This window comes from Channa argus, chromosome 7 (assembly GCF_033026475.1).
Source record: "Channa argus isolate prfri chromosome 7, Channa argus male v1.0, whole genome shotgun sequence".
Taxonomy (NCBI): Eukaryota; Metazoa; Chordata; class Actinopteri; order Anabantiformes; family Channidae; genus Channa; species Channa argus.
The window spans coordinates 23,626,302-23,653,550 of NC_090203.1; the positions used below are offsets into that span (position 1 = coordinate 23,626,302).

The following is a 27,249-nucleotide window of genomic DNA, read 5'->3' on the forward strand; positions in this document are numbered from 1 at the left end:
CCTCCTCTCTTCCTTCTCTCACCACATTTATTTGTAACCACTGTATGTCGTTAACTCTGTGTTTTCTCTCCCGTAGTTGTCTTTGTCCTCCTCTGCCTCCCTCTCTCTGTCCCTTTCTGCAGGTGTCTCCGGGTTTGGAGCTGTGTGTCTTCCAGCGAGCAGCTACTGGTCCTACCAACCTGCCCGATGTTCTGTTGTTGCCTTTTGTTGCTCTTCTCTTTTCTCTCTCCACTTTCCACTCACCCCAACCGGTCGAGGCAGATAGCCGTCCACCCTGAGCCTGCTTCTGCTGGAGGTTTCTTCCGTTAAAGGGAGTTTTCCCTCTCCACTGTTGCCTATGGCTTGCTCAAGGGGGAATTGTTGGGTTCTGTCTACAGAATAAAGTCAAGACTATAAAGATGTATAAAGTGCCTTGAGATGACTTTGTTATGAATTGGCGCTATATAAAGTTGAATTGAATTTTGTTTGTATCTGTTGGTTTGGGCTACTCGCTACCTAGAGATAGTAATGAATGAATAATAGTCATGACTTTGCTAATTTGCAAACAATTATGTTGGTTAGTTGACAGCAGAGAGGTGACAGGAAATGAGGATGTAAATAAAAAAAAAAAATTGTATCATCCTTCTACCTTTTGTCTTAAAAAGCAGAAATCAGTCTCTTTTTTTTTTTCATCGAATCTTGTCTTGCAGTGACCCAAAGGAAATTATGTTGGCTTCAAATGTCAAGTCAAATATTGTTTTTAATGAATGGCCTGTGTGTGGGAGGAGAAAGAAGAAATAAAATCATGCTTTCTGACCTTTGGAGTGAAATAAATACCAGCACTTCTCTTTGACAAGATATTGTTTTCTTCTCTTAAATTAGATGCTATTTTCACCACAGCCAGGAGAAGAAGAGGTCATGGTTTACTCATTGTGTGTGTGTTGGACCTTTTGTGTAGTTCTGTCTACCTCCACCTTTGTGAGAGCTTAGGTATGTGCTCCTGTGTTTATTCTCCAATATTTCAGCCCCATTCATATACTAAGCAGGCCTTTAGAGCTAGCATGACATTTATATGAGGTCAGAAATAGGAAAAAAAAAACATTGAAGCGTTGGCATCTTGCTTGGTGGATGGAATATTATGGGTAAAGGTTAGATTGATACATGCATCATTTTGCTGATAAATTTGAAGACTGGTAGTTTTTTAGCACATATTGAATACTGTTGATATAGAATAGAAAAATAAAGTAATATGATGTCAGTTATAATTTAAATATTATAGAACTGACAATTCCTTGTGATATTATCTTAATGTGGGCTGATGTTAAAATGGTACAGAGTAGCTGCAGGACCTTGTAAACTAAATGCTAAATTTTTAAGGTAACTGCAAAGTTCCACAGATAAACATATACTGTATCCACCAATTCCCCAGTTGCTGGTTCGATCCCCAGCTTCTCCAGGTCACATGTCGAAGTGTCTTTGAGCAAGACACTGAACCCCAACTTAATTGCTCCCGGTGAGCGATGGCCAGCTGCATAGCAGCTCCCCCATCAGTCAATTTGTCTAAAGGAACCTTCAGGCTCGGTTGGAAGGCTCACGTTTGTGACCCATTATGACCCACATTGTCCAACCTACCCAACAACAACAACCAAAGTTTTGCATAAAGGTTTATTATAACAACTTCTCTGGCTACAAAATCAGCTACGATACTGTACAATGAATATATGCAGTAGTAAAGAGGCTAAATGGTATAAAAACAAATCACATTTAAAAGGCTATACTTTACACCAACAGCTTGAATGAGAACATCCAAGTTCAACATCTGAAACCCATTCCAACAATAATATTAGATCTAAGGATTAGAATGCCCAGCGATGGACGTGTGTGTATGGCTTTTTGCGAGACCAATTAAAACAGAGGGGCTCTATTGATGGCAGGTAGCTAAACAGAGCTCAAGGCATTCAAGCTTTCATGTTGATACTGGTGATTAAATAGTGTGCAGCAGCTGGTGCCTATATTAAAGCATCTAATCACCCTTGAATGATGGTGGTGGCATATTCCATCTACTCACTCAAACCTCATTTACATCAAAGCAACAAGCATAAACATGGTTGACATGTGTTGGTGGCCCCCGGACTGCTGCACTCCAGAAATGTGCCAAATGCACAACTGAAAAATGTCAGAGTCAGAATATTTAATCATTACTGCAACACATGCTGGCGTGGGTGCAGAATGCTGGATAAAAAGGCTGCTAATTAAACAGTTAAATCAAGCATAATGTCTGTGCATAACTGCGAACATAGGAACATAACTGTGTAAGAAAGAAAACATAAAATCGGTATCATTAATTAAATAAATCATTGCCGACATCATTTGAAATCAATGTAACAACAAGAATGGGCCTATGGGCATAGTCCCAAGGCTCCTTGTCTTTCCCTGCAAAATATCCCCAGTTCAAAGCAATAACAAAAAAAAGGGACATCAAAGGGACACAAAATAGCCACAAAGAGACACAAAACCACCATACAGAGGCATAAAACGCAAAAAGAGATGCTTCTCTCATAGTCATGGGTTTTGCTGTTCTTTTGAGTTGTTGAAGACCCCTCACATGTCATTATTCGTTCAACTTATTGTTTTGAGTAAATCACAAACAATATTACAAGATAATAGAGTCAAAAAGTCAGCAAACTATTGTTTTAGACTCAGCCCCATTTATTGTGCACTTGTTCTTTCTCATTATACAACAAATAACGTATGAAAAGGTTGTCACTCGTCCCTAAGACAATGTCAAGCACCAATAAAGGTACTTTATATAATCTATTTTAATAATCTAATTAATTACAGCTCTGTACATGTTTAATCTAAATGAATCACATGAACATTTGCAGTGAATTAGGGCTGTCACTAATTAAAATTTCTATTCACAATTAATTGAAGTCTGTCCATAGTTAATGGCGATTAATCACAAATTAATTGTACATGTTTAATCTATTCAAAATTTGTTGTGAATAGACATTTTCACAACATCACATCAAGAGACATTATCCCCGTAGGAGTGGACACATTGACTTGATGAACGTAAGGAAAAGTACTTATTTCCACAACTGCAAAAATCCCATGTCCCTTATCTTTTTATCTACATAACATAACATAAACATTAGTCCTGACGTTAATCTCATAATGGTGAAAATGAATAAAAAGTCAGTCACTAACACTCACAGATCCGTTTTCCATCTGATGTGCTTCACTGGCTCAGCTGGTAGAGGGAAGCATGGCCAGTTTAGTTTGGAGGGTCAGTTAATAAGTTATGTGACAAATCAGGCTAAATGCAGACAGCTGTTGTTTTAATGTATTCATAGCAGTTAGCTCAATATTGTTGTATAAACGTGATCCCCACAGGTAGAACCGACATTACTGTTTTATGTTTATGCTTGTTTGAAGAGCGTTTTAATTAACTAATTTTATTGGCTTTTTATTTGCAGAAATATATTTGCATGTAACGATACAGTGAAAGTTGTCCACCTGATTGTTTCACCACAGCGGGATCCGTCTCCCTGCTGCTGTGGCATCGGCTGCTGGGTGCTGGGTGTGTGTGTGTGTGTGTGTGTGTTAGAGCTCTCCTACCCTCCACTAGACAGTCAGCGGACAAAACCCTGGAACTTGACATCTGCAATCAAAACGATCAGGATCGGTGTGTATTCCTACTCAAAGTCACTCACACTGTCGAGCTCCGCACAGGTGAGACACTGGGTTACCATGAGAGAACCCACTTTAAAAGGCATTAAAAACTAACTAAAAGGAATGTGCATTAAAATATTATCATCATGTTTATATTATAGATAGATAGATAGATAGATAGATAGATAGATAGATAGATATCTATATATAGAGGTCAATGAAAGTAGTAACTATGGTTAAAATAACTACACGCTTGTGTCAAACAGACAGAAATCACCAGAAAACCTACTGATGTGTAACCTTAACTCACTCTGCCTCCTAAATACTTCTCACACGCCCAGTGAAATCAACTTCTGCACATCACACAACAGCAAAATGAGCCCACATAAGAGGGAGGCAGCCATATGACAATCTCTCGTTTTTTTTTGTTTTTTTTTCCTCCTGCTGCACAAAGCTAGCAAAAGCTTCTTTGTTGACAGGCTCCCTTGCTGAAACTGGGTTGGCAACAAAAGATGTCTTTCATCCTCAGCGACTGCATTGCTATCTGCAGGAGGCTGCAACCTTCCCTTATCTAGTTCCAGATAAAGCGTTTTGTCATTCAACAGTTTACTGCTACCAAAGCTTGAGGATTCGAGGCTTCTTCTCATATGGAGAGCTGTTTCAGAGGCAGTGCTTCACATTTATAGCAACAAAATCCCACAGTATTTCTTTTTTCCTATGGCTCTTTAACAAAAGTTTTGTTTTTCAAGCATTTTAATTTTTTGTGATGTTAGAAGATATGACAGTGTCTACTTGCTTTTACCAGTCTGTTATTCACACTCCAACTGAAATGCTGTTGTCATTCAAAGAGTGTGTGACCACAGCCTTTTTTTGCTCCCATGGGCCTCTAGTGCAGAGCAACTGCTCATTCCAATAGACTAAGATATCTGTAGGCCTTTGTTAAAACAGTTCTTATTGTGCTAATAACCTTTACACTCTGGTCAAGGTAAAATGTTTGTGCCATTTTGCTACCATGCCATTCTGTAAAACAGTTAGAATCGCAGTCGTCCGTGGATCACGGGGTCAGAGGTTCGATCCCCGGCCCTGGTTATACGTCGACGTGTGAACCTAACAGCCCATTACCCTCCCCAGCTGTGCAGTGCCGGTCCAAGCCCGGTAGAAATTGATTAGATTAGATTAGATTCAACTTCGTTGTCCAGGTACAATGCAACAAAATGCAGTTTACGTCTAACCAGGAGTGCAATAGCAGCAAAAGCAGGATATCCAGTTTTTGCATAAATAAATAAGTTAGTATTGTACAGTATTTTGCAGATGGATATGTACTTAAACAGAAATTTCAAGAAAATGGATATTTACAATGATGTACAAGGCTGTGGTGAGCTATAAACAGAAGTAAGAAATAGATAACATACAACAATAGATAAGGCTATGGTGGGCAGTGGTGCAATGGATATAGTGCAAATACATGATGAACAGAGGCTTTAAGTGATAGCAGTGCAGTGTAAGTTATTGCATGTTTTGTAAGGTGCAGTCGTGACTGTAAATGAACAGTTGGCGGTGCAAATGAGCAGTTTTTTGGTTCACTAACTAAAGTTATGTGTAAACAGTCCAATAGTGCAGATGACATCGGGAAGGGGGGTGTGCAATGGTGGGGGGCAGGATATGAGGGGCAGAGGGATCAGCGGGTTGCAGAGTTCAGTAAAGGGACAGCTCTGGGGAAGAAACTGTTCTTCAGTCTGCTAGTCCGGGTTTTGAGGCACCTGAAGCGCCTGCCGGAGGGCAAGAGAGAGAACGGTCTACGGGCGGGATGAGAGGAGTCTTATATAATAGATGCTGCGAGCTCGACGCAGGCAGCGTTTCGTCTGGACGTCCTGCATGGCTGGAAAGGTAGTCCCTGTGATGCAACAGAGCAGCTCCCATACAGGACTGTGACACAGTTGGTCAGGATGCTTTGGATCCCTAGGAACTTGTAACTGGAGACACTCTGAACAGCCGTTCCATTAATGTGGATGGTGTCATGTGTATTTCTTGACTCTATTCTGAAGTCCACAATGAGCTTGAGAAATTGGGGAGGGTCGGTCAGGAAGGGCATCCGGCTCAAAAACTGTGCCAAATCAACATGCGGACAATGATCCGCTGTGGCGACCCTGAACTAACGGGACAAAAGAACACAAAAGAACAAAAAAATAAAAAATAAAAAATGGCACAGGCACAATTGTGCATCATGTACAATGCGTTAATGATCAGGGTCAGGATGTATGTTAAAGGAAAAATGTGGAGACTACAACATACGCTTGGACAAAAGGAGCAGATTAGGCCGGTCGATTGTGTGCTTAACCGACCACTATCCAGTTCCCTTTCCCTACTCCAGAGCTGCACCTCATAGTGGTCCTTGAGAATCTGTGTGCTTCTCTTACATTTGTTGTAATTTAACACAAATAATCACCAACATGTACTCAAGTGCAAATCACAAATATACTAATATGCAAAGCCAGTTAAAGAACATCAATGCTTGGTTCGTCCACCGTTATTGGTTTACAACCAGTATACAACATATTTCTGATGCATGTGTGTTATATTGTATGTCCGGATAGATGTGAAAATAACATATTCTAAATTATAATATTTTCAACAATCCAAACATTGAAAGCAATAATGAACTGTCTCTACTCGCGCCTGTTTGTCATGTTTGTCAGTCTGACACCTGGATAAGCTTTCTTTGGTTCAACCAACTAAAAGTGCGATGAATATGTTAGGTTTAGAAGAAGCTCTGCTCACATTTCTATTCCTTAGTACTGAAACTTTGATGACTAAAATTATTGAAGCTCCTTCCTGCTCTAACGCATCATTTCCTGTATTTCTGGTTGCACTGGTGTTGGCGAGCAAGTGTATGTGAAGGAATCATAAAACCCTGAAACAAGTAGCCAGAATGTATTGCATTCACAGCAACTGACTCTTGTCTCATTATAAAGTGTAGGGCCGAGCAAAATATTCAATTAGTTCCATTAATCGGTTTTTTGAAATGCTTAAATCAAAAACTCACTCAAAAGGCCAGGCCAGTAGTTCCCTGGAGCCACGACAGTAATGTCAGCCGTCTCCGTTTCCTTGGAGACACGTGCACGTGTGTTGGCCTGGTTAGTCAACAAGCTGGAGTGATGGCAGCCACAGCAGGTGAAACCACTAAGTGTTATTCTTTACAATATGTCTGCAGAGAACAGCATTTCTAATGATGTTTTTGTGTTGGTGTTTTTTTTTTTTTCATAAAGTCAAAAGCTGCTGCTGACAGCACAGACCCCCCCTCAGGCCGGTGCCTGCTGGATGATAAAGTCTCCTGAGCAGTAATGCTGCTCCAATCAATCAGACACTGATTATCTCGCCGTACCCTTCATGGAAGAAAGCCAGGTACCAGCTGAATGCCATAGAGACTGGCACAGGACCGAGCATGCAGCTGAGGCAGCAGTGCACAAAGTGAAACAAGTGTGTTTTATGTGTTTAAAAAAAAAAATAACTATATTGTTTTGATATTGTGTGTAATTGGGTTTAAAATTAGACACAGGGAAAATATTTCCTTCAATCCTGATTCTATTCTGCCTCATGACCTAGGGATTTCTTTTCTACTACAGCTGAGTAGTACAAAGAGTCTTATAATAGAAACACGGCATGAGGAAACGTGTGAATATCGTGCAGTGATTACAAACAGACAAAGTCAAGTGCAATATTTAATATGCTCGTCAGAGCACAACTTACCACAATCCCACTGTCTAGAAGCAGCAAAAAGAAAAAAAAATGAACAAAGAAATGAAATACAAAGATACAGCAAAGACATTAACTCTAAGGTTTGGACTCCAGCTCTTTCTAATCCTTTGCTACTCAGAGGGCTGATGTGCCACCGGCTGGAAATGTTGTGTCTGAGATATGACAGTGACAATGACTGTCTAACAATAGCAATCTGATATGTATTGTGTCTGCAATTACAGACTGTGCAGAGGCTGTCTGCCCTTCAGAAGATATAAAGTGTAATATTTCTACTGCTGGTATGAACACAGCAGACATGGTTTTCAACAATCTGAATGTCATTACTTTCAGTTATAAAAAAAAAAGTATAAGAAATTAAAATTGGAACTGATAAAAAAGGTATAAATAAAATAATAGGGGCGATCAAAATTCAGGTAATGACACACTACCCACTCATTTTACTTTATGTGGATCCATAATTTCTTTATATAATGTTGAAATGTTGCGTTTTTTCCTCTATGGCAGAGACAATAAAATATAATCCTTGATTTAAAAAAACAAAACAAAAAAACAAGATGAAAATAAAGCAATACGTGATAAGATGTTTTTTTTACTCAGAGGTGTTGTCCGGTCATGGTCGACAGTGATCATGTAACGTGATTCCAACAGCTGTCGTCTTATCGAATCGTGAGTTTAGGACCCATAACATGGTTTAGTAGGTCACCTACTGCCTACACTCCAATAGATTCCGTGAACATCTGAGGATTCACAGTTTGACTAAGGTTAGAGTTAATCTCTAGAGAGAGATTTAACTTTTATGTTGGCAGCAAATAAAGTTGACTACTAGGATCAAGCAGAAATGAGCAGGAGAGAAATCTGGAAAACTTCTGCAGTCCCCAAACTTGATATTGTACTTCTTTGTAGTCTTCCCCAACGATGACTCAAGAGCCATGAGATACACCAGAGGTTTATCTTGTGGCTTTATTGATTTTTTTTTTTTAATGAAAGAAAACCTTTTCTTCCTTTATCCCTCTAAAATTGTGTATGCGTTAGGCCTTTTGTCGAATGAGTTTTATAAATACTGTTTGGGTAGCACTTACTTTATATTGTCTCACACAATGTCAACGTGTCAAAGAAAAGTTAGAAATGTAAAAATGGACTCCCAGCTGTAGCCGAAATTAAAAGTCAACACTCGATCTCGACAAGCATTTAACCTTAAAAAGCGGCTTATTATGTCGGACCACCCCTTGCCCTTCATTTGTGATCACACTGTTCCTGATCGCTTATCATGATCCCATATGACCTCTGTGGCCAACTGAGAGGGGGGGGTGACATGGATTTGCGAAGAGATAACCTTCCACCCCAGAATGATCCAATCCATGGGCAACAAACATTATCACGAGTGCAGGAAGGACACCAATCAACACCACAATTTGCTCCACTCTAAAGGTTACACTGCATCCAAACCCATTCACCTCGTCCGATCTGTCTTTCATCAGAGGTCATTAATGTCTAATTCTCTGCGGAATCGTTGCTGAAAGCCTTTTCGCCTCCTTCTCAGCCAACTCTTGTGCTCTTTGCCTCAACGCGCGTATCGAATTCACGTCAAGGTTTACGTTCACGACCTAAAGACGTAAAAGTCAATGGGTGTACAGAATTTTAACCACCTTTAAACAACAGCCATTTTCTTTATCATTTCAGGAAACATTATCAACCCACCACATGGTCTGGAACCTTCAAGGCTGTCACAATAAGCATTGCTAATTGAACTTCAACCGGAAATAAATCAATTTAAAGACACTCAGCCTTTGTTGTTTGCCCTCTGTGCATACTAACTGTGTATTGGTAAATCCCTCCGCCGATAGAAAGTCATGCTTTGACCTTATTTGTAGAGGAGGAGAGATATTGCAAATCAAAGAGAGATATTCCCCTCAGTGTAAATGGATGGTATTGCTTATGAGAACGGACAGAGCAGATGTTGGCTGCATTTCTAAAGTCATTCTGGTTTAATGACCTGAGAGAGCCTCAAACATTCCGCCTGTGTGGCAGACACATCAAAAATCATGTCAGGCATTTTGTCCACTCCACAGATCAAGATAAGCTTCGGGATAACGGAGGGGGAAGGGGCTGGAGAGAAATGGCCAAATTCACTGATCTGTTTATGTGGTCATCATTTGTGTATGTGCAGACCCAAGTAGGCACATTTTAACTTGTATTTTGTATTTTACAAGTATTATCACCGAGCAGCCTGGCATGTACACGAGCAGCTAAGTTATTTGCTAAAATATTTTTCTTTCATCCCCCCTACACGTTGCATCTCACATTCACAATACTTCTCGTTTCACTTTTGATTTATTCCATTAGTGGTCTCCAGTGCTGATCGTCTGATCCATTGGCTTTGCACAGGCTTTAATGCCAGATACCTGAATTATTAGAAAAACGATCTAATGCATTATAAAATACCTGTTTATCTGATAAATAATCATCAAATAATAAAGGTAAAACCACCTAAACACAAAAACTAAGAGATTTCCAAGACAAATTTCAGTAAGAAACATCCTACGTGGCGCTGCAACTAATTGATTATTCTTTTTAATAGACCAATCAAATGTCAAGAAATTATGAAATATGTCCTTTTCAATTTCTTAAGCCTGAGCTGCCCCCTTTGAATGTCACAATTTATCAGACCAACACTCTAAATCAATTATATGTAGTTTATTATAAACAGAAAGATAAAGAACAGCAACAAATGCTCACTGAGAAAGTGGAAGGTGAACCAAGCACATGCTTTTCTTGTTCATCTCAATAGATAGCAGATGAATAATCTGTTACTAATCAATTCGTTGGCAAAGAGTTTCAGCGGCAATGTAAATACCATTTGGTGTGACAACAAATGATGCTGAAAGCAAGATAAAAAAATTTGGGAAAACAAATTGTGATAAGCGTAATAAATAAATTCTCTGTTTATTTGAAGATAATTTTGAGGAGATGTTTAAAGGAAAACTACAAACGGCTCGTGTCAGATGTAATCATACCATTCGAGGGCCATTGTTTGTTGTTATCAGTACCATAGATATGGACAAGTAGATTACGATATGACGCGATGCAATATAATGTTTTACAGGCAGCCTGCTACAGTAAAACGTGATATACTGATTAACTGGCCTCACAAACAAGAAAACAGTCTCACTGATGGCTGCAAACAAAATAGATATTTTAAGAGAAACTGATTAAGCATACGTGTGATCAGGGTAAAGTCTAAATAACAGAGGTGAACTAATGCAGCCCTGAGGCCTAACATTGGTTCTGATTGAAGAAAAGAGTGTGTCATTAACTTCACTATATGTATTCATTCTGTGAGAAATTAATTTTACCAGTAAATAAAGTTTGGATTGAACTGTACCTGAAGCCTTTTAGAAAAAAGTGACTCAGAGCAAATTTTAATAAAAGAATAACAGTTTTAAATGGGAGTCTCGTTTTAAAAGTCTCTTTTTTTCTGCCCAACCTCTAGTTTATGCAGACTTTGTCACTTTTAATTTATTTCACAAAGTAGCACTCTCACGTCTGTCATATTTATTATGGCTGCTAGATGTCGCCTGCTGTCCTCCCTTTTTAAAGACCTACTGGCCCAGTGATAGGTGCAATAGTAAAGGACCTACTGAACCATAACCATGGCCATCAATCGGCCAACACAAACACTTTCGTGACCGAGGGGTTGAAAAAAATTATTTAATTATGTAAAAAAACAAAAAACGATTTAATTTAATTTTAAATTAATTTAAAGAAACAGGGCAGTAGCAGTGAAAATATGAGCAACTTCCAGTGTGGCCACCAATAATCTGTAGCTACACTAATGACAATACAGCAACATATTTCCAATTAGCCTGTGTTATTAAAATGTGAGAGGTTAAACCTGTAATTCTAAAGTCCAAGAGTACTTCTTTAAAATTAGCACCATTTCTGATGTCTCAGACAAAATTAGACAATTTGCGTGAGGCAGATATTAAAATTATTGTTCAAGGTGGTAAGAGCTAAATTTACAAAAGGTTGAATTTGCTTTAATCCTACTCTGAATGTAGATGGGATATTATAATTTCAGGCTTAAGCCAGGACAAAAACAAAGGAGAGCAGCAACAATCACAACATGGAAGCACTGATTTTTAAACAAAAAAAGATTCCCATAGAATTCACAGTGATTTATGCTCCCTGGAACTAATGACAGCATTTTTCATTTAATGGATTCTCCAAAGGCTTTCGGTAATTAAGGAACACATTTGTTGCATTAATTTTTGATTCTGACACCAAACACGTGAAATTATTCAGCTCTAATTGGACTGCGAACAGATAATGAAGTTGGTGTGTGACAAAGATAAAAATGGGGACTGACAAAGAGACAGATAACAAGAGAAGGAGAACAAAGGCGGCTAATGAGAAAATCATGACTTAAGTAGCAGTCATGACTTCTGCCAACTAATCAAAACCCTCCAACAAAACTTGTTGCTTTATAGAAAATTCTCCAAAAATTCTCCTTGTTTAAAAAGGTGGCTCAGTTGTAGAGCATTATGTTGAGATGCAGAAGGCAGCGGGTTCGAATCCCACGCCACCAGGAATGGCCCCGCCTTGGTGCTGGTCCCGAGTCCGGATAAAATGGGAGGCTTGCGGCAGGAAGGGCATCCAGCGTAAAAACCCAAATGCCAAATCCGCATGCGGAACACATTCAGCTGTGGTGACCCCTGAAGGGACAAGCTGAAAGCCACTGGGAAAATTCTCTGACGATAAAATTCCAGCACACAAAGCAGATTTGCAGAGAGACCCTCAACAATATAAGGTTTCCACAGAAGCTTTTGTTGATTGCAGCACTTTTACCAGCGCTTCATATTAAGCCAGTCAGGTCTCAGTATCTGTTTCCATTACAGCCAGTGTCAGAAAGAGAAAGAGAAGGGCAAGAGCTCAGGTTCTCAAATCGTTCATCCACTTGTAGCAGCTGACACGGGAGCAGAGACTTCCTTCCATGGTTAGAGAGTCTGAGACAGAATTTCTGCTACAATACATCTTGGAAACTAAAAATGTCTTCAGTTCACATTTTCTTGACAAGATTTATCACTTGCATCTGCAGCTCCTCTCAGCTTTATAGGACACTTAATAGGTTTTAGCTCATTATTTAGCAGTCCTGTCGCCATCTTTACTGTTTGGGTTCACTCTCCCTGCTGTTAGAGCACCACAGCCACTGTATATAACCTGCTCACCAGAGTTTCTATAGAGCGGGTATTTTTTTGCGGGAGTCAAAAGTGACCAAAAGCAAAGTAAAAGGGGACAGGCCTTAAATTAATCAGCTAATAAGCATATTTCCCAAAATAGATTTGCAACATTTTATACCTTACATACAATATAAGTGCATTAAAGGCATTGGAGTTTGGTAAAGGAAGGCTTTACAATTTTTGCATTTAATCTGATAAAATGTACACTTTTAATGTATTAAACTCTTTTCTGTCAGCTTATTAGCAGGTCTGCATATTATAATAAAGTCCGAATTTACATTTAAAGAAAAGCAGGCAGGTATCTGGTAAAATCTTCTGCTAGTTAATGCCCACACACTTATTGCTACATGTGCCAGACTTTCTAGCTCAGACGGTTCACTGCCAGAAAATGATGGATTGCCCCCTTAAAACCTGGAATGAGTCGCTTCTACAAGTAAAGTATTTCGGGCTATTGTCCACAAAAGAGGGTAAACTGGAGAATGAGACTGTCAGGCAGGTTGGTACTGTACTGCACAGACGGTACAAAACCGCAAGGCGAAGTCCGTCTATGTTCTGACCCTCACCTGTGGTCAAGAGCTTTGGTAGTGACCAAAAAAAACATTATCTGTAGCATGGCCAGGCTCAGCCTTACAGATAGAGTATGGAGATCTGCAGGGAGCTCAGGCTGGAACCAGTCCTCCTTTCCATTGAAAGGAGTCCCAACAAGAAGGAGTAGACCCAGAACACAATTATATATATCTCATCTGGCCTGGGAACAACCTGGAATTCCACCGGTGGTGCTGGGAAAGGTTACAGGGAATGTCTGGTAAACCTTACTAAAGTCGCTGCCGCCGCAGCCCAACTCTGGACAAATGGAAGCTAAAGGATGGACGATTTGTCCGTTTGTCTGAAATTAAAATTAATTTGTTTAATCTTGTTAACTTTTACAGCCCTATTAAAACAAAAAAAATAAATCTGATCATGAAATAAAACCTTTATACCCACAATGTCAAACCCATCTTCCTTTTCCTGCCAGGGAAAGGGGGTAGTCTGGCATGTGTTGAATGCGTTTCAAAGTTGGAGGAAATGAGCACTGTACGAAATGTTCCTTTGTGCAAGCTCCCCACATTTAATCCCCCCGAATTGCATTTTACAGTGGCAGTAACCACTCGCCTCGTAATGTGATGTGAATTTTGCAAGCTCTTCCAAATAAGAAACCTCGTGGATGACAAAGGACCTAATTGTTGTCTAGCGCAATGTCATTAGACAGATTTTTTTTTTTTTATGTCCTAATACCAAACCTTCAAAAGTTTTACTTTTAACTGTGATAAATAACCACCAATTCAACAAATACCAGTGGAAAACCAGCAGTCTCATTCCGCTGAAGGTATGTGTGCATGCACATACACCATGCCATTGTGCAGTTTCAAACTCCCTTATGAACACACAGCCATTTGGTTTCTAACAAACATCAAGTTGCAGGACAGGAAGGAGCCTTCTTCCCCTCTCAGATTCTTTACATTCTTCCATAGCTGAAAGCCCCGTTTATAGCAAATGGCCCGAGCTAAATCCCATGACACGGATTTCTAGGAATGATGTGCTCCACACTGTTTCACCACAAAAGTCCCCTCTTGAACAAGAACATGGGTCATATCTTCTTCTACAAATAACCACGAGAAACTTGACAAACAGCCCCGATGCCGAATGCACAATACGTGACGTGCTTGTGATATCGGAGCTCTCAGGTCCCTTTGCCAGTAAAAATAAGAGACTTTCTCCTCTCAGTGGGAAAATTACTGTGCAGCATTCCTCCTTGTCCACCACCATGCCACAGCTGAGGCAGCAGTATAAGAGCAGATACTTCAGTCGGAGTGAATGTGGGACACAGGAAATCAGAGCTATAAAAGGTGTTGCTGCATACGTTGGGCTTCCTAAACATTTAGGTACAAGATGCTGAAAGCTCGTACTGTCTTTCAGGGATGTCATTGCTATTGACATTGTTATTTTTTTTACTTAGACAAAACCTCTGTTGCTTTGACACAGTAAATCCTAAAGCTTCAGGAAACTTAGAATGTGGTTTTCTTCTCCGCTTAGGAAATAACGGCCACTCACTGCAGCCACATGGTGGTTTCTAACTGATATATCTGATTTTTTTTTCTTGCTTCTCTGTAAGGTTGTTACATCTAACATGACTGCCCATCATATATTTTAAATCATTTTGGTTTCTACTGTACTAGGGCTGGTATAATGTCATAGTGTCATTTTAATATCAGTGGCCATACAGTACTTAGAGTATATGGTATTTCAGCAAAGATACCAAATTAATACTTGTTTTAAAACCTTAAGTTATTTAAACTCATTATTTGCCTATAAACATATATGAAACGCCTTCCAAACCAATCATATCCTTTAATGGCATTGTTGTACTTTTTATTAGATGCATGTATTTTTAAAAAGTGCAGCCAATATATCACTATGAGATTATTTAATTTTAAATTAGTAATTTGAATCAACACCCCTACATCATCAAAACTCCAGTATCTGTCTGGCTTTGATATTCAAAGAGAAGAGCAAGATCAAATTTAATATAAGGTTAATAGTAATTAATATATGTAAACTTTTTGACCAAGAAAAAATGTATTCTTCTCTGCATGTTAATGTACATTTTTAAGGCACCATATTGCTGGTAGTTCCTCAATATTGAGCACTAATTAACTAGAATCGAGGGACAACAATTAATCGATTTCTTGATTGACAAAAATAAAAAAAGATCAACAAGGTTTTCAGCTAGTCCCTTCAGGGGTCCCCATTGTTGTAGCTGACTTTTTACGCCAGATGTCCTTCCTGCCCAACACTCCCATTTTTACCAGGACTCGAGATCAACACCAGGGTGGTCCTTGATGGCTGGGTGGGGCCACGCCTGGTGGGGTGGGATTCGATCCCGCAGCCTTTTGTATCCCAACCCATTAATCCACCAGGCCCCCTCTTCTTGATTGAGAAACACTGAAGAACATAAATGGTCTGTTCTTAATTAACACTCTCTTCATCAGTACTCAAACCACGTTACAACATTGCTTGTCATTCACCCATTCAGACACATGGCAACCTCTGGTTCAGTCAGTATCTTATCCAAAGACACTTTGACATAAAGACAGGAACTGGAGATCAATCCGCCAACCCAGGGATTGGTGGGCGCCCACTCAATTTCCTGAGCCACAGAAGAAGCAGCTTGATCAATAACTAAAATAATCATTTGTTATAGTCCACAAATGGAACAAGGGACACACATTTAACCATAGTAGTCCTCATTTACCCAAATTATCAAGTACATATCAGATCATCAGTCTAGTCCTAATGTGCTCTTGAAGAATAACTCTGGATTTTCAGCACATCTATGCAGTGGCAGCACCAGAAGATTGTGGCTGGGAGAGGGTCTATGGTGTAAATCATTAAAAACAACTCCAGCCATCCACGGCATCATCAAGTCTGCCACATGCTGGTGTCTTATCATTTATTCATTAGGTAATGCCTCTTGCAGAAACAACACATTACAAATCTTTTCAAAACACCATGTAGGTAATGTAAAACAAAGGCAAAGCTTTAGGCCCCCTTCTGCAGCGAGAGCAGGGGAAAGCACAGCTGAACACTCACGGTTACCTTAACTCGAAAGAGCAACCAAGGATCCCTTTGTCAATACAAATATAAGAGTTCACTATCCTCAAGCCCATTGACTAGCTCATCAAGCACCTGCAACTGCAAACTGGGAGAAAATGTTTAAGAAATCAATATGTTACAAAGGCCTCCCACAGTGGTCCCACTGTTCCCAGGTCAATACTTCTAATCTGCAGGATGAATTAAAAACGGTTAAGTGTTGAGTGGAAGGGGAGGTAGTGATCACATGTAACAAAGCTTGGAACCAAAGTAGAAGCATCTTGATACACTGTGTGCTGTGAGCCACCAGCAAGTTGTCAAGTGACAATGCCATTCCATTTATGTGGCAGCTGTCCATTTAATGTCAGCTTTTTTTTATACGTAGTATCTTTGGAAAACGTTGCAAATCAATAAGCTGGACGGCTTCATGGCAATACTGGATTTTATTGGCCACATTAGACAATAAAGACATTTATATATCAAATTCTACTGTCCGCTCCTAAAAGGATCATTTATTATTTCTAGGTTCCATATACGTATGCATAGAGTCCTGTCACTTAAAAACTGATTTTGATGCTCTTTGCTTGCTTCACTAAATTCCAGCTGCACATTCAGCTGGCACATGCTTCTCAGACCTTACAGCAGCACTAATCAATACATCTTTTATTAAAGCTCAGGTTCACAGGTTTTCAAGTCTGGTGCCTGTATACTCACTGAAACAGGGTCTTAGTGCCTGTAAGAGCTTTTTAATACTACTTCTAATTAAATTTAAGACCAAAATTTAAAAAGATTCTTACGTAAACACCTTGATGTCATTTATAATTTATAATTTGTTTTCAACGCAGTCCATCTTTTCTCTGTAATAATGTTGGACGTACACATTTGGCTTATGACACCATGCTTTATGATAGTTTTGTTGGCATTTGACAGCTGCGCTGAATTATTAATAGGCCAATGTGATCACGAGTCTTTAATAGTCACCTGAATTTCCCCAACAAACAACCTGCCCCCTACTGCTCAGGGGGAACATGTTCAGATCTCTCTCTCTTCCTCCTGCAGTTCTTCTTCTCCCACAACTCACACCAATTAACTCTGTAATTGAATTTGTGTCACAATTTTAGTGCTGTGTATACAAACTCTGAGGTCCATGCGAGCGCAGTGTTTACAGCCTGTTAGTGAAAATGTGAAGGGTCCGTGTCTCTGAAGCATGCAGGGCTGACATGTTACAAAAACGAGCACTCAGAACTGCGGGTGGTGTCAATTCTCATTTTTGTGCTTCCTGCTCTGCATGTGGGAGCTGGAATTATTGTGGTGATGTGACAAAAACATTTAAGACCCATGTCATCTGAAGACCTTTATAACCTGTTTTGAAGCCTTTTGCCCCAGCGTACCACACAATTTCACACTATTTGGAATCTTGGTCTGCAGCTTTTCAGCCAATCCATCATGTTGACTTGGCAGCCATCCTTCTGGCAAGGTACCTGTCTGCTTGGCCATTCAGCTTAGCTAATAACTGCATGAGAGGAGACCACTGACTATAGTCTTTGCGGTGTGTTCAATTGCCATTTGTTTTGCACAGGCGAAGATGAGATGAGGCAAAAACGGTGAACCTATCCTTTAACAATGATACACAATGAGAAACTGATCAGAGAGAATTATTAGAATATATGTTGCTCCAATAACATTACAGAACATGTCTATGGAGCATTTTAGCATCTTTGGACTCATTTTTTTTTTGTTTTTATAGCTCAAACAGCTCTCACTGAACTAATTTCACAAGTTACTTTAAACTACCTGCTCAGCAGCAACTACTCAGAAAAAAGCTTCATATGCGCCGGATGTGTGAACTGAGAACACTTCAGCCATATCCACAATATGTCACATGTGTGGAGTGGATCAGAGAGGAGATGGGATTGTACTAGAGTCCACTACAACTTTACAGTATAAGCAACAAAGTTTAGGGGCCATTGATTAATCACCTGTCAAACAATCAGAATATAATGTTTTGAAGACAATGAGGAGAATATTATTTAGCTATCCAATTAGACTCTGATCAGTATATACTCAGTATTGCAGAACTTGAGATGGGACGGAGCAATCACCATGTTTTACACCAGTTACAGCAAGTTCAATCAATCAAATAATCAATCAATCAATCAATCAATCAATAAATGCATACATAAAATCAGCAGCAATGCAGAATCTTCTGAGAACATCTGGCCACCAACACCATCATGAATAATCTAAGTTAAAAATAAAACACGCTATACTGTGGGGCTGCAGCCCTGAAACTGGGCCAGTGACTTCACAAGTTCCTTAAAATTCACTTGTTTCAAACCTACCTCATCAAAGCCGCTGTCCTCTTTCTTGAATGCTGCAAAAAGAAGAAAGAGTAAATTAGACACTGCCTGTATTGACATCTTTTGAAGAATGAGCAAAATAAAAAGTCAGAAAGTAAAAATGAAACACACCCACAACCTTCTGACTGTGGTTTTTATTTTTATTTTTTTCCTGTGCTCATTAAAACAGTGGAGATTGGTTTGATTTTGAGCTGAGAAGCAGCTCACTAGTCCTGGTGACAACTCACAGGAGACCAGAGAGCAGCAATATAAGGGCTGGAAATAGACTGTCTGGCTTTTAGAGGGGTGTTTCCAGAGTTGGACCCCCTTTGCTTTTAGAACTGCGTTAATTCTTTGTGGCATAGATTCAAAACGGTGTTGGAAACATTCCTTGGATATTTTGGTCTATACTGACAGATTAGCATCGCATTGTTGCTGCAGATTCATGACATGAATAATGCAAATCTCACAAATGTGCTTTAAGGTTTGACGTGTTGTGAATCAGAGATGCTCTGCTGCTGCTCTCTCACTTGCAAGGAGTTGCCTTTTTATCAGCGCCACCAGTCTGACCAATCTCCTCTGACCTCTATCATCAACAAGTCATGTTCACCCAGAGAACGGCTGCTCTCTGGGTATTTTCTCTTCTTTTCCCTTATTCTCTGTGCACCCCAGAGATGGCTGTGGGTGAAAATCCCAGTGCATCAGCAGTTTGTGAAATACTCAGACCAGCCCGTCTGGCACCAAACACTATGCCAAAGTCCCTTAAATCCCCTTTCTTTCCCATTCTGAACTTCAGCCGACCGTCTTTACCGCGTCTACGTACCTTCAGCAGACAGGTGTTTTATTATTTGATTGTTAGAAGGCATTTTATTATGTACAAAAGGCTGATCGAGACTTGAATTTCAGATTGACAAAACTAGAAAATAACACTAACTACTTTAAAATGTTCTAGCAGTTTTAGCAGAATTTTAGAGCAGATGGTTTTAAGTCATCATTAAAATACGATGATTGTAGAATCAGAAACTTAATAGAAAAATTATTTCCACTTAAATGCTGTATTCTCCTGCCAATATATTTATCTGCTGTATTCATGCTGTATTCGTAAAGTTCATACAAAAAAGGCCTCAGGGAATTTGATTGGCCATGATTTTAACAAGCATTTCTGTCTGAGGTTGGGTTGGGGTCAAAATACTTTTCCCACTCATGACAACAGATGGACTTATACATTTTTTAGTTTGTTTGTCTTTCAGTTTGTATGTTAAAAGAACAACACCATCCAAACAATATTGGAAAAAAAATGCAACACAGTTTTTACGCGTGGTTAAAGTGGAAAAGTGCTGAAAAAGACTGTAAGCTAAAATAATTTCTGGTAGAAATATGCTCCATACGTTATCTTAATTTGGAGGGGTCTTGTCAAAGCCTCCCATCACAAAGACTCAAAACAGCAGCGGCAGCAGAGATTCATATCTATAGGTGTGAGGTTCCCCCTTCTAACCAGGTACAGAAGGCCAAATTTTAAATAGCCAGTGTGTTTTTGGCAACATGGAAGTTATCGCTATATTGTTATAGTGTGTAACTTCTAGTGAGAAATGTTACCTAGAGACAAGAACGGTACAGATGACTGATAGACATGAGAGAAAACAAACTCGTATCCATGGCAACAGGCAATTTCTCAAATATGGATGGTGGTGCTAAGAAGCGATGAACTGTAAAATGTGGATGCTTTATACAGATGTTCAACCCAGCAGCACAGAAGATCAATAGAATCGCCACTGGATCAAGGTGGCAAACCCAAGATCGGACCAAAATGTTCACGATCTACTGTTCCTGAGTTGTGACATTAAATAATGAACAGAATTTTTTATTTTTTTTTGCAGAATCTTATAATGTTACAGTGAAGTACAGCTTTAACTTTTTTTAATAGGTATATGGAATATGGAATGTCATCACTTCATCACTTCTTCTATCCTGCATCAGTATGAAATGTGTCATCACAAATGTGTCATGTGTCATTTTTCTGAAATTATTGTTTTTGTCCCCTGAAAAGGATCAGGACATAGCTTGTAGTAGTGTATTGCACAGCATCTTCCATGATACCAGCTTCCTTCCAAAAGTGCATCTATAAAAGAAAAATAACAACAACTTCTAAATCCATCCCGAAAACTCACTGTGGGGGGAGGGACAACGCTTGGTAAAATTGATTATCATATTCTTCATACATAACAAGCAGGGGAGTACACAACACTGCGTCCTCCGTGACAGTTTGTGTCTGCAGCTTTGATTACTGAAGCTCCATAAGCACCAGATGCTTGTGGGGAGTGTTAGTAGTAGCTAAATGATGATTTCTCAGTTATTGACTTCTAATGGTGAATATGTTGTCTAATGAGGAAAACTGTACAGATGGCTGGAAGGCAGAATGCTCAGGGGGCTGCTTCCCCATGAAATGACTTATTTCTGTCAGAGTAAATGTTTGGAAGCATTGTGAGCCTGGCCACTGAGCCGGTAAACCGCTACTTCCTTGTCCTCAGACAGTCAGTACACGCACGTCGCCTATAGCTACAGCAGCAAATCTACACTCAGGACAATGGATCAGACGGCAGGTAAATCCTCTGCTCTAATACAGGAACGGAAATTAATCTTTACATAATCTTTAATATTAATTCAAACATATTTACAGTTTTTAATATATATTCAGGTAAAATGTATTTCTATTTTAAATTTGTTTTCTTTTTCCTCCTTGTGCATTAATTTTACCGGCACAGAACAATTTGTAAACCTATACATTTTTTTTTTTTATTAGAATAGAGGACTTTTTTTTCCCATATAAAGCAACATAACAAGAAAAGTGAATTAAGATTGTTTCATCTGCAATATGTAACAATATAGCTAACGTTTACCAATCACACTACTTATCTTTGTGACTAGTGCTCGGCTGATCTTTGACATTTTTTATTATAGATCAACATAAGCCGATGTCTGTGCTCATGCCAGCTAATTAAAAGTCTTGGGACATACAGTGCATCCAGAAAGTCTTCAGACCACTTGTTTTTCTCTTTAATCTACACTAAATATCCCATGATGACAAAAGTGTGAAACAGAATATTAGAAATGTCTGTAAATCGATTAAAAACAAAAGAAATGGCCTTCAGCATCACTGCTCTCTAAAAATCAGCATCAGCATCTGCAATAAAAAAACCTGTAACAATCAACTGCACTAAGGTATCTCCAGCTGCTCCTGAGGATTGGCTCTGGGGCCAATTGGGGCATATTTAACAAATAAAATAATAACATAATAAATAAATAAATAAATAAATATTATTAATGAAAAAAAACAGCATTGACTAAATGCAGCTGATTAGGGTTTGATCAATTCTATGAGAGAGAGACAGAGACAGAGACAGAGACAGAGACAAAAGTTGGGTAAAAGGTTTTGTTCAAATTCACAGCAGGAAGCGCCAAGAAAACCCAGGTCACGCCAACATCACTACTTTACAGCTTTTCATGCTGAATAAGTCATCGGATGGAATTCGTTCTTTGATCAGTCTTGTAAGGCATCTGAGAAAGCAAAGCTGTATTTACACGTCTGTAAAGCTGCTTGACAGACATTCACTGCCGCTTTAATATCAGGGACGTGTTAATGGATAAATTCTCTAAACAATTTCCTAAAAACATATAACTCATTTCATTCGGGTCACCAAATATCAAAATCTTGCACGACGGGTCAAGCAAGTCCTACAGCCTTCCGAAAATCCCACCCCTCTGGCTCTGTGTGTTCAGCACTGCTGAACTCCCTCTGTAGTGCTTCTCATTTACAGATTCTGTTTCTGTTATTAGACAAAATAGTGTTTCATGGTGTCTTCTAGTTAACCAGATAAACAATTACAACTGCTGTGCCCACGCGACGAAGCGTGTCTGGAAAAACAGAGTTCTATGAAACAGAGATCAAGCTGACCCAGGTTACAGACTAATGCACAGTAAACAGGAGCAGAGGTCATTCACAGTTGGTTTTAGTGTTGAAAACAAGTTTCATTTAGAACCATTATCACACTTTACGCTTTGAACCTGCAGCTTCTGGGAAACAATGGGGAGTTACTGTAACTGCCCTGCTCAGGGGCACCTCAACAGTGGTGATGATCCTCCAGGTCCAGGCATCAAAAACCGTTTGGTCCGAACACAAGAGAACAAGAAACAGGGCTTTGAAGTGGGAAAAACACAGTAGGATAAGATTAGGGATGTGCCACATAATATCATTCTCACAGTACCAACAGGTGAAAGGTTTGAATAATCTCACATAAGCAGAACACACATAGTTGGGGGCCAGAGCTTGTTCACAGGAAAGGATTGAGGAAGAGTCAATTAAAAAAAAAGAGTTTCCTCTGTGGTTTGGAAATTGTTCAGCAACAAATCAGATGTGGATCAAACATCTGTGATATGCACGTTGTTCTAGAAACCCATATGTCGCACAAATGGACCACGGCAGATGTTCAAGCAGCAACGCAAAGCGAACTCCTTTAATTCAGAAGGGTATTGTCAGCACGATTGCCAGTGTGACTCCATATGATAAAAGAAGTAAACTGGAACAAACTGATGAGAACATTTCTGCTTAGCCAAAGACACGATGCCAAATCAAACTGTTGACAAAGAGAAGTTCTGGCCAAACATGAGCTCGAGATACAAAGTGCAGTCAAAGACAGATTTCATTCATATATAAAGGCTGCATCAGTGTATTAAACAGGTTTGAAGCTATGCAAATTAAAATAGCCACGAAGCATGATGCTGCACAGAGCCATGATTTGACAATGAGCAAGCCGTGCCCACCGGGACCAGTTGGATCAACAACGTTAGGAGGACGCAACCAATAAAGCTGGCTCTTAAAAGTGCTTTGTCAAAGCATCTGTAGGGACCCAATCGATGCTCAGATCTGTCGACCTATACGGGAGGAAAGATCCCCAATAGGAGATGAGCATCAGCGCAACAGAAAAAACTCAATGCCACTCTTTCTTCTCCTGCAACATCGACCCAAGCTCACTTCGGTCCATCTCTTATCTTTTCTTATGAGCTGCATCCAGCTATTCATTCACTAAACACACACTGCTTCAAAGGCCAGTGAACCCTATGAAGATCTCTGCCATGGCAGCGTGTGTGATTGTTTGAGAGTGTGTGTGTGTGTGTTTGTCTGCAGCAGGACGTGCAAGAGGAAAAAAAGGGAACTACTAGTGAACGACTAAATGAGATATGATGAGTGCACCTTGACAACCAGTGTGTGTGTGTGTGTGTGTCACACAGCAGCATCCAATACAAAAAATAACTATTTAAAAGTGAGTGTGACAATGACGATGATGACAAAGACGATTCAGGGATTTTTGGTGTATTTTTCATTAGAGGGCTGACATATAGATCATCTTTGTCTAATTTTAATGCAGTGACAATGTATTTATTTTTTTTTTTTTTTTGGGGGGGGGGGGGGGGGGGGGGGGGAGGTACAAAGTTTACTGCATCTTGAGGATTTCTCATATAGTCAACAAACAAAATGAGATTACATTGCATATACAGTATCACTGGTCAGACAAAACGAGCTCCTCGGAGACTTTTGCCAGTGGCCTCGAAAAATTAAAATGGTTATTTTTAACACAATTCTGGAATTTGATAAGAAACGTACGGGGTCGTGACACACAGAGCTACTGGACTGTCTTTCAGCCTAGTTGTTGCCGTGTGTCCCGCACCATTCATACTAATCCGGTTCCCGTCAACCCGAGAGAGACCAATCTGACGAGAAGAGTTCCCGGATATCGATTAGACGGAGTTAGAGTAAACTGTGATCAAAGCAGTGTCGGCTCAACATTTGTACACCACTCTGCTCACCACCGACCGTCTCTATGTATCTGCAGGCTTTGGTCCTGCACTTACTCGTCCTCTCACACAGCCACAGAACACTGGCTGTTGGCTGTAGTCTGCGTGGTGTGTGTTCCTTGCCCCTTTTTGGCCAAGATGAAGGCAACGAGGCGGCAACGCAACAGTCGGACTTGTCGCTGATAGTGTGGTGGTGTCTACCTTAAGACTTTCCGACAATGTGTTCAACCATGAGAACGACCACAGGTCACAGCCTTCGTTTAAAAAAAAGTCATAAATTACAGATGATCGGTTACGTGACGTCCTCACAAGCACTAAATATGTTTTAATAAGTCAAACCCAAATATGTTTTGTAGCGTTGTCTGTCACAGTGCCTCCTCATTTTATAGCCCTGCAGAAGATGATCACTCATTCATGGTTTCACCAGAATTACTGAGGAGCCGTTGAGCTTACATGGTGCAAAGTGATGGATGCTGGTATTTATTTACAAGTTTGAGCATAATCTAAACAAGAGACTGGAACACAGTGTTAGGACAAGGATGGGTGATGCTGACTGTGTAAGCGCGTTATGTTACCATAACTAGAGCTGCTACATGGGCTGACAATGGACATACATCACTTTACTGTATATCTTAAGAAATCATTTACAAACAGTTGCGGTTTGTCCAGCAAATCAGCTTTGACTGCTGGATTTCTACAGACATAAGTTCATATCTTGGGCCCAAATTCAATAATCAACACAGTTTCAAAACTCTTTGTATATTCTATATGGGAACATTTTTAAATTAGAGGGGGACAAAATAGTAATAAAATGTCAAACATGATTTGACATTTTTCTAGTTTCAGCTGTTTAGTTGTGAAATAGCCAGTTTGAACATATTGAAATGTTTTCAGAAATTTCTCACCTTTTTATAAGACTTTAGAAACCAAAGGATGACAACCGACAATGACTAAATAATGGACATTAGATTTTTAGTTTGGCTCAAATATCCCTGTAAAACACCAATACTGATCCAACACCACCACCCCATGTAAATCAAATCTTCAACTTTCATTTGTTCTGACTTTTTTTTTTTTCCATGCTTCACGGATCATTCATCTGAATGTGGAAAAAAAAATGTCTCCCTGTCAGAGTCCAAGGTCACTTCTCCAAATGCCTTGTTTGACCCAGCAGTCCAAAACCAAACAAGTTAAACAGTTTGATGTCACATAAAAGCAGAAAAGCTTCACACTAGAGAAGCTGAAATCGGATCTTTTCCACCAAAATCTGACCTCTGATTTTTATAGTAGCCAGAAAAGGACATTTCTTTCCCTACGTATGATTTTGAATTCATACTAAGGCCAAGAAGATTGGATCTGAACAGAAAGATCAACTGTGCTAAATAATGATTACTGCCTAAACCTACATTTCTAGAAAACTGAGGGTCAATTCTGGAACAATTGCTCATAATAACTGCGGACTGAGCAAGTTGCTGAGGACAGACATCACCTCGGTAGGAAGCGGCAGCAGAGTCTGCTCTGTTCTCCTCCTGCTGCTGCTGCTGCTGCTGCCGCTGCTTCTGCTGCTGCTGCTGCTTCAGACATTTCTCAACTCACATTGTGCACAAAGGGGGCTGGAAAATGGCTTAGAGAAATGGAAAGTGCGTTCGCTTACTCACCAATGCTCCTGAAACTCTCGGACAAAGTTCTCCTCAACTTTTTCATTTTGCCGATTTTCTCCGCGGGCTGGGAGGCTGGCATCAGGTCGCACATGTCTGTTTATTATTATTATTATTATTATTTTAATTTTCAGACTTAAGCAGGGGGGACTGGCTTGTGGTTTGAAGCGGGGGACGAGGAGCGGTGTTAGGTCAGCCCTGCGGGGCTTCTTCAGCCCAGCTGCAGCGCGCTGGCAAACCCAGAAAACGGAGCCTCAGCGGCTCTTACTTCTCTCATCAACTAGTAAAACCGAATGCCCTCTTGAGATTTTCCTCAAGAATGCAACTACATTTCTAAAGAGGCAACAAAAGTCCACGCTGAAGCTGAAACATCCAAAGTGGAAAACGTGCGTAATCTGCTGCGCCTTCTTTAGTGGTTAAGGTCCGAGGGGAAAAAAACAAAAACGTCCAGCTCTGACTTCCTTCTTTCTTTCCACCCTGCTCAACCGCAATCTAGATGTCATTTTTGGGATTCTCTCTCTGGTTTCGACCCCAAGACCCCGCCCTGGATGGGAGGGGGAATGGATGACTCCCGGGGAGCACCGCGTTTCCATTCGTTGCGGAGGCTGACGGTCACGGAGACAGCGCCGCCCTCTAATGTGTTGCAGGAGAAGGAATATTTTCACGGGGGAGTCGGATTATTGTCAGCGCGCCTTCGTGAGGCTGGTGCCCTCTGCAAGGCAAGAACCGGACATTTGTGTACAGGTCGAGGTCTTGATCAAATCATCAGCGTCTGATTGCACGTGAGAATGTGTCAGGCTCAAATGGAAGACAAACGAACCTGGTTTAATCTTCCAGTTTCTGCTATTATCAATGAGATGGATTATTAAGCAAAATGCACCAAACTCTCGCCAGACCTTGGTTTATTTTAATGAACAGGCTGAGCCCTATTCCTCGTGCATTTTGGTAATATTATAAGTATGATACCCATACAAATAAATAATCCCTTAGTCTTAAATAATGTCATCTTCTTTGCCAATTTTTGCAAAAATCCAGTGACAGCTTTCCATGGAAATATCAAGCAGCCCATTTCTGTCACAATAACACATACTGTAATTTACAGTATAGTCTGGATTAAAGAGGAGC

At 40.0% G+C, this 27,249-nt stretch overlaps 1 protein-coding gene across 1 annotated transcript in view; it reads right to left on the reverse strand.

Moving 5' to 3' along the window:
* The window catches only part of cdk14 (cyclin dependent kinase 14), a 178,621-nt gene extending 151,814 nt beyond the window's left edge, over positions 1 to 26,807 (reverse strand). The window contains exons 1-2 of the mRNA XM_067510135.1: positions 26,125 to 26,807; positions 18,620 to 18,651 (exon numbers count right to left, since the gene is read on the reverse strand). Of these exons, the coding sequence (XP_067366236.1) occupies positions 18,620 to 18,651; positions 26,125 to 26,218 (126 nt within the window). The 5' untranslated portion in view covers positions 26,219 to 26,807. The remainder of the gene's footprint in view (positions 1 to 18,619; positions 18,652 to 26,124) is intronic.
* Between the last annotated feature and the right edge of the window lie 442 nt (positions 26,808 to 27,249).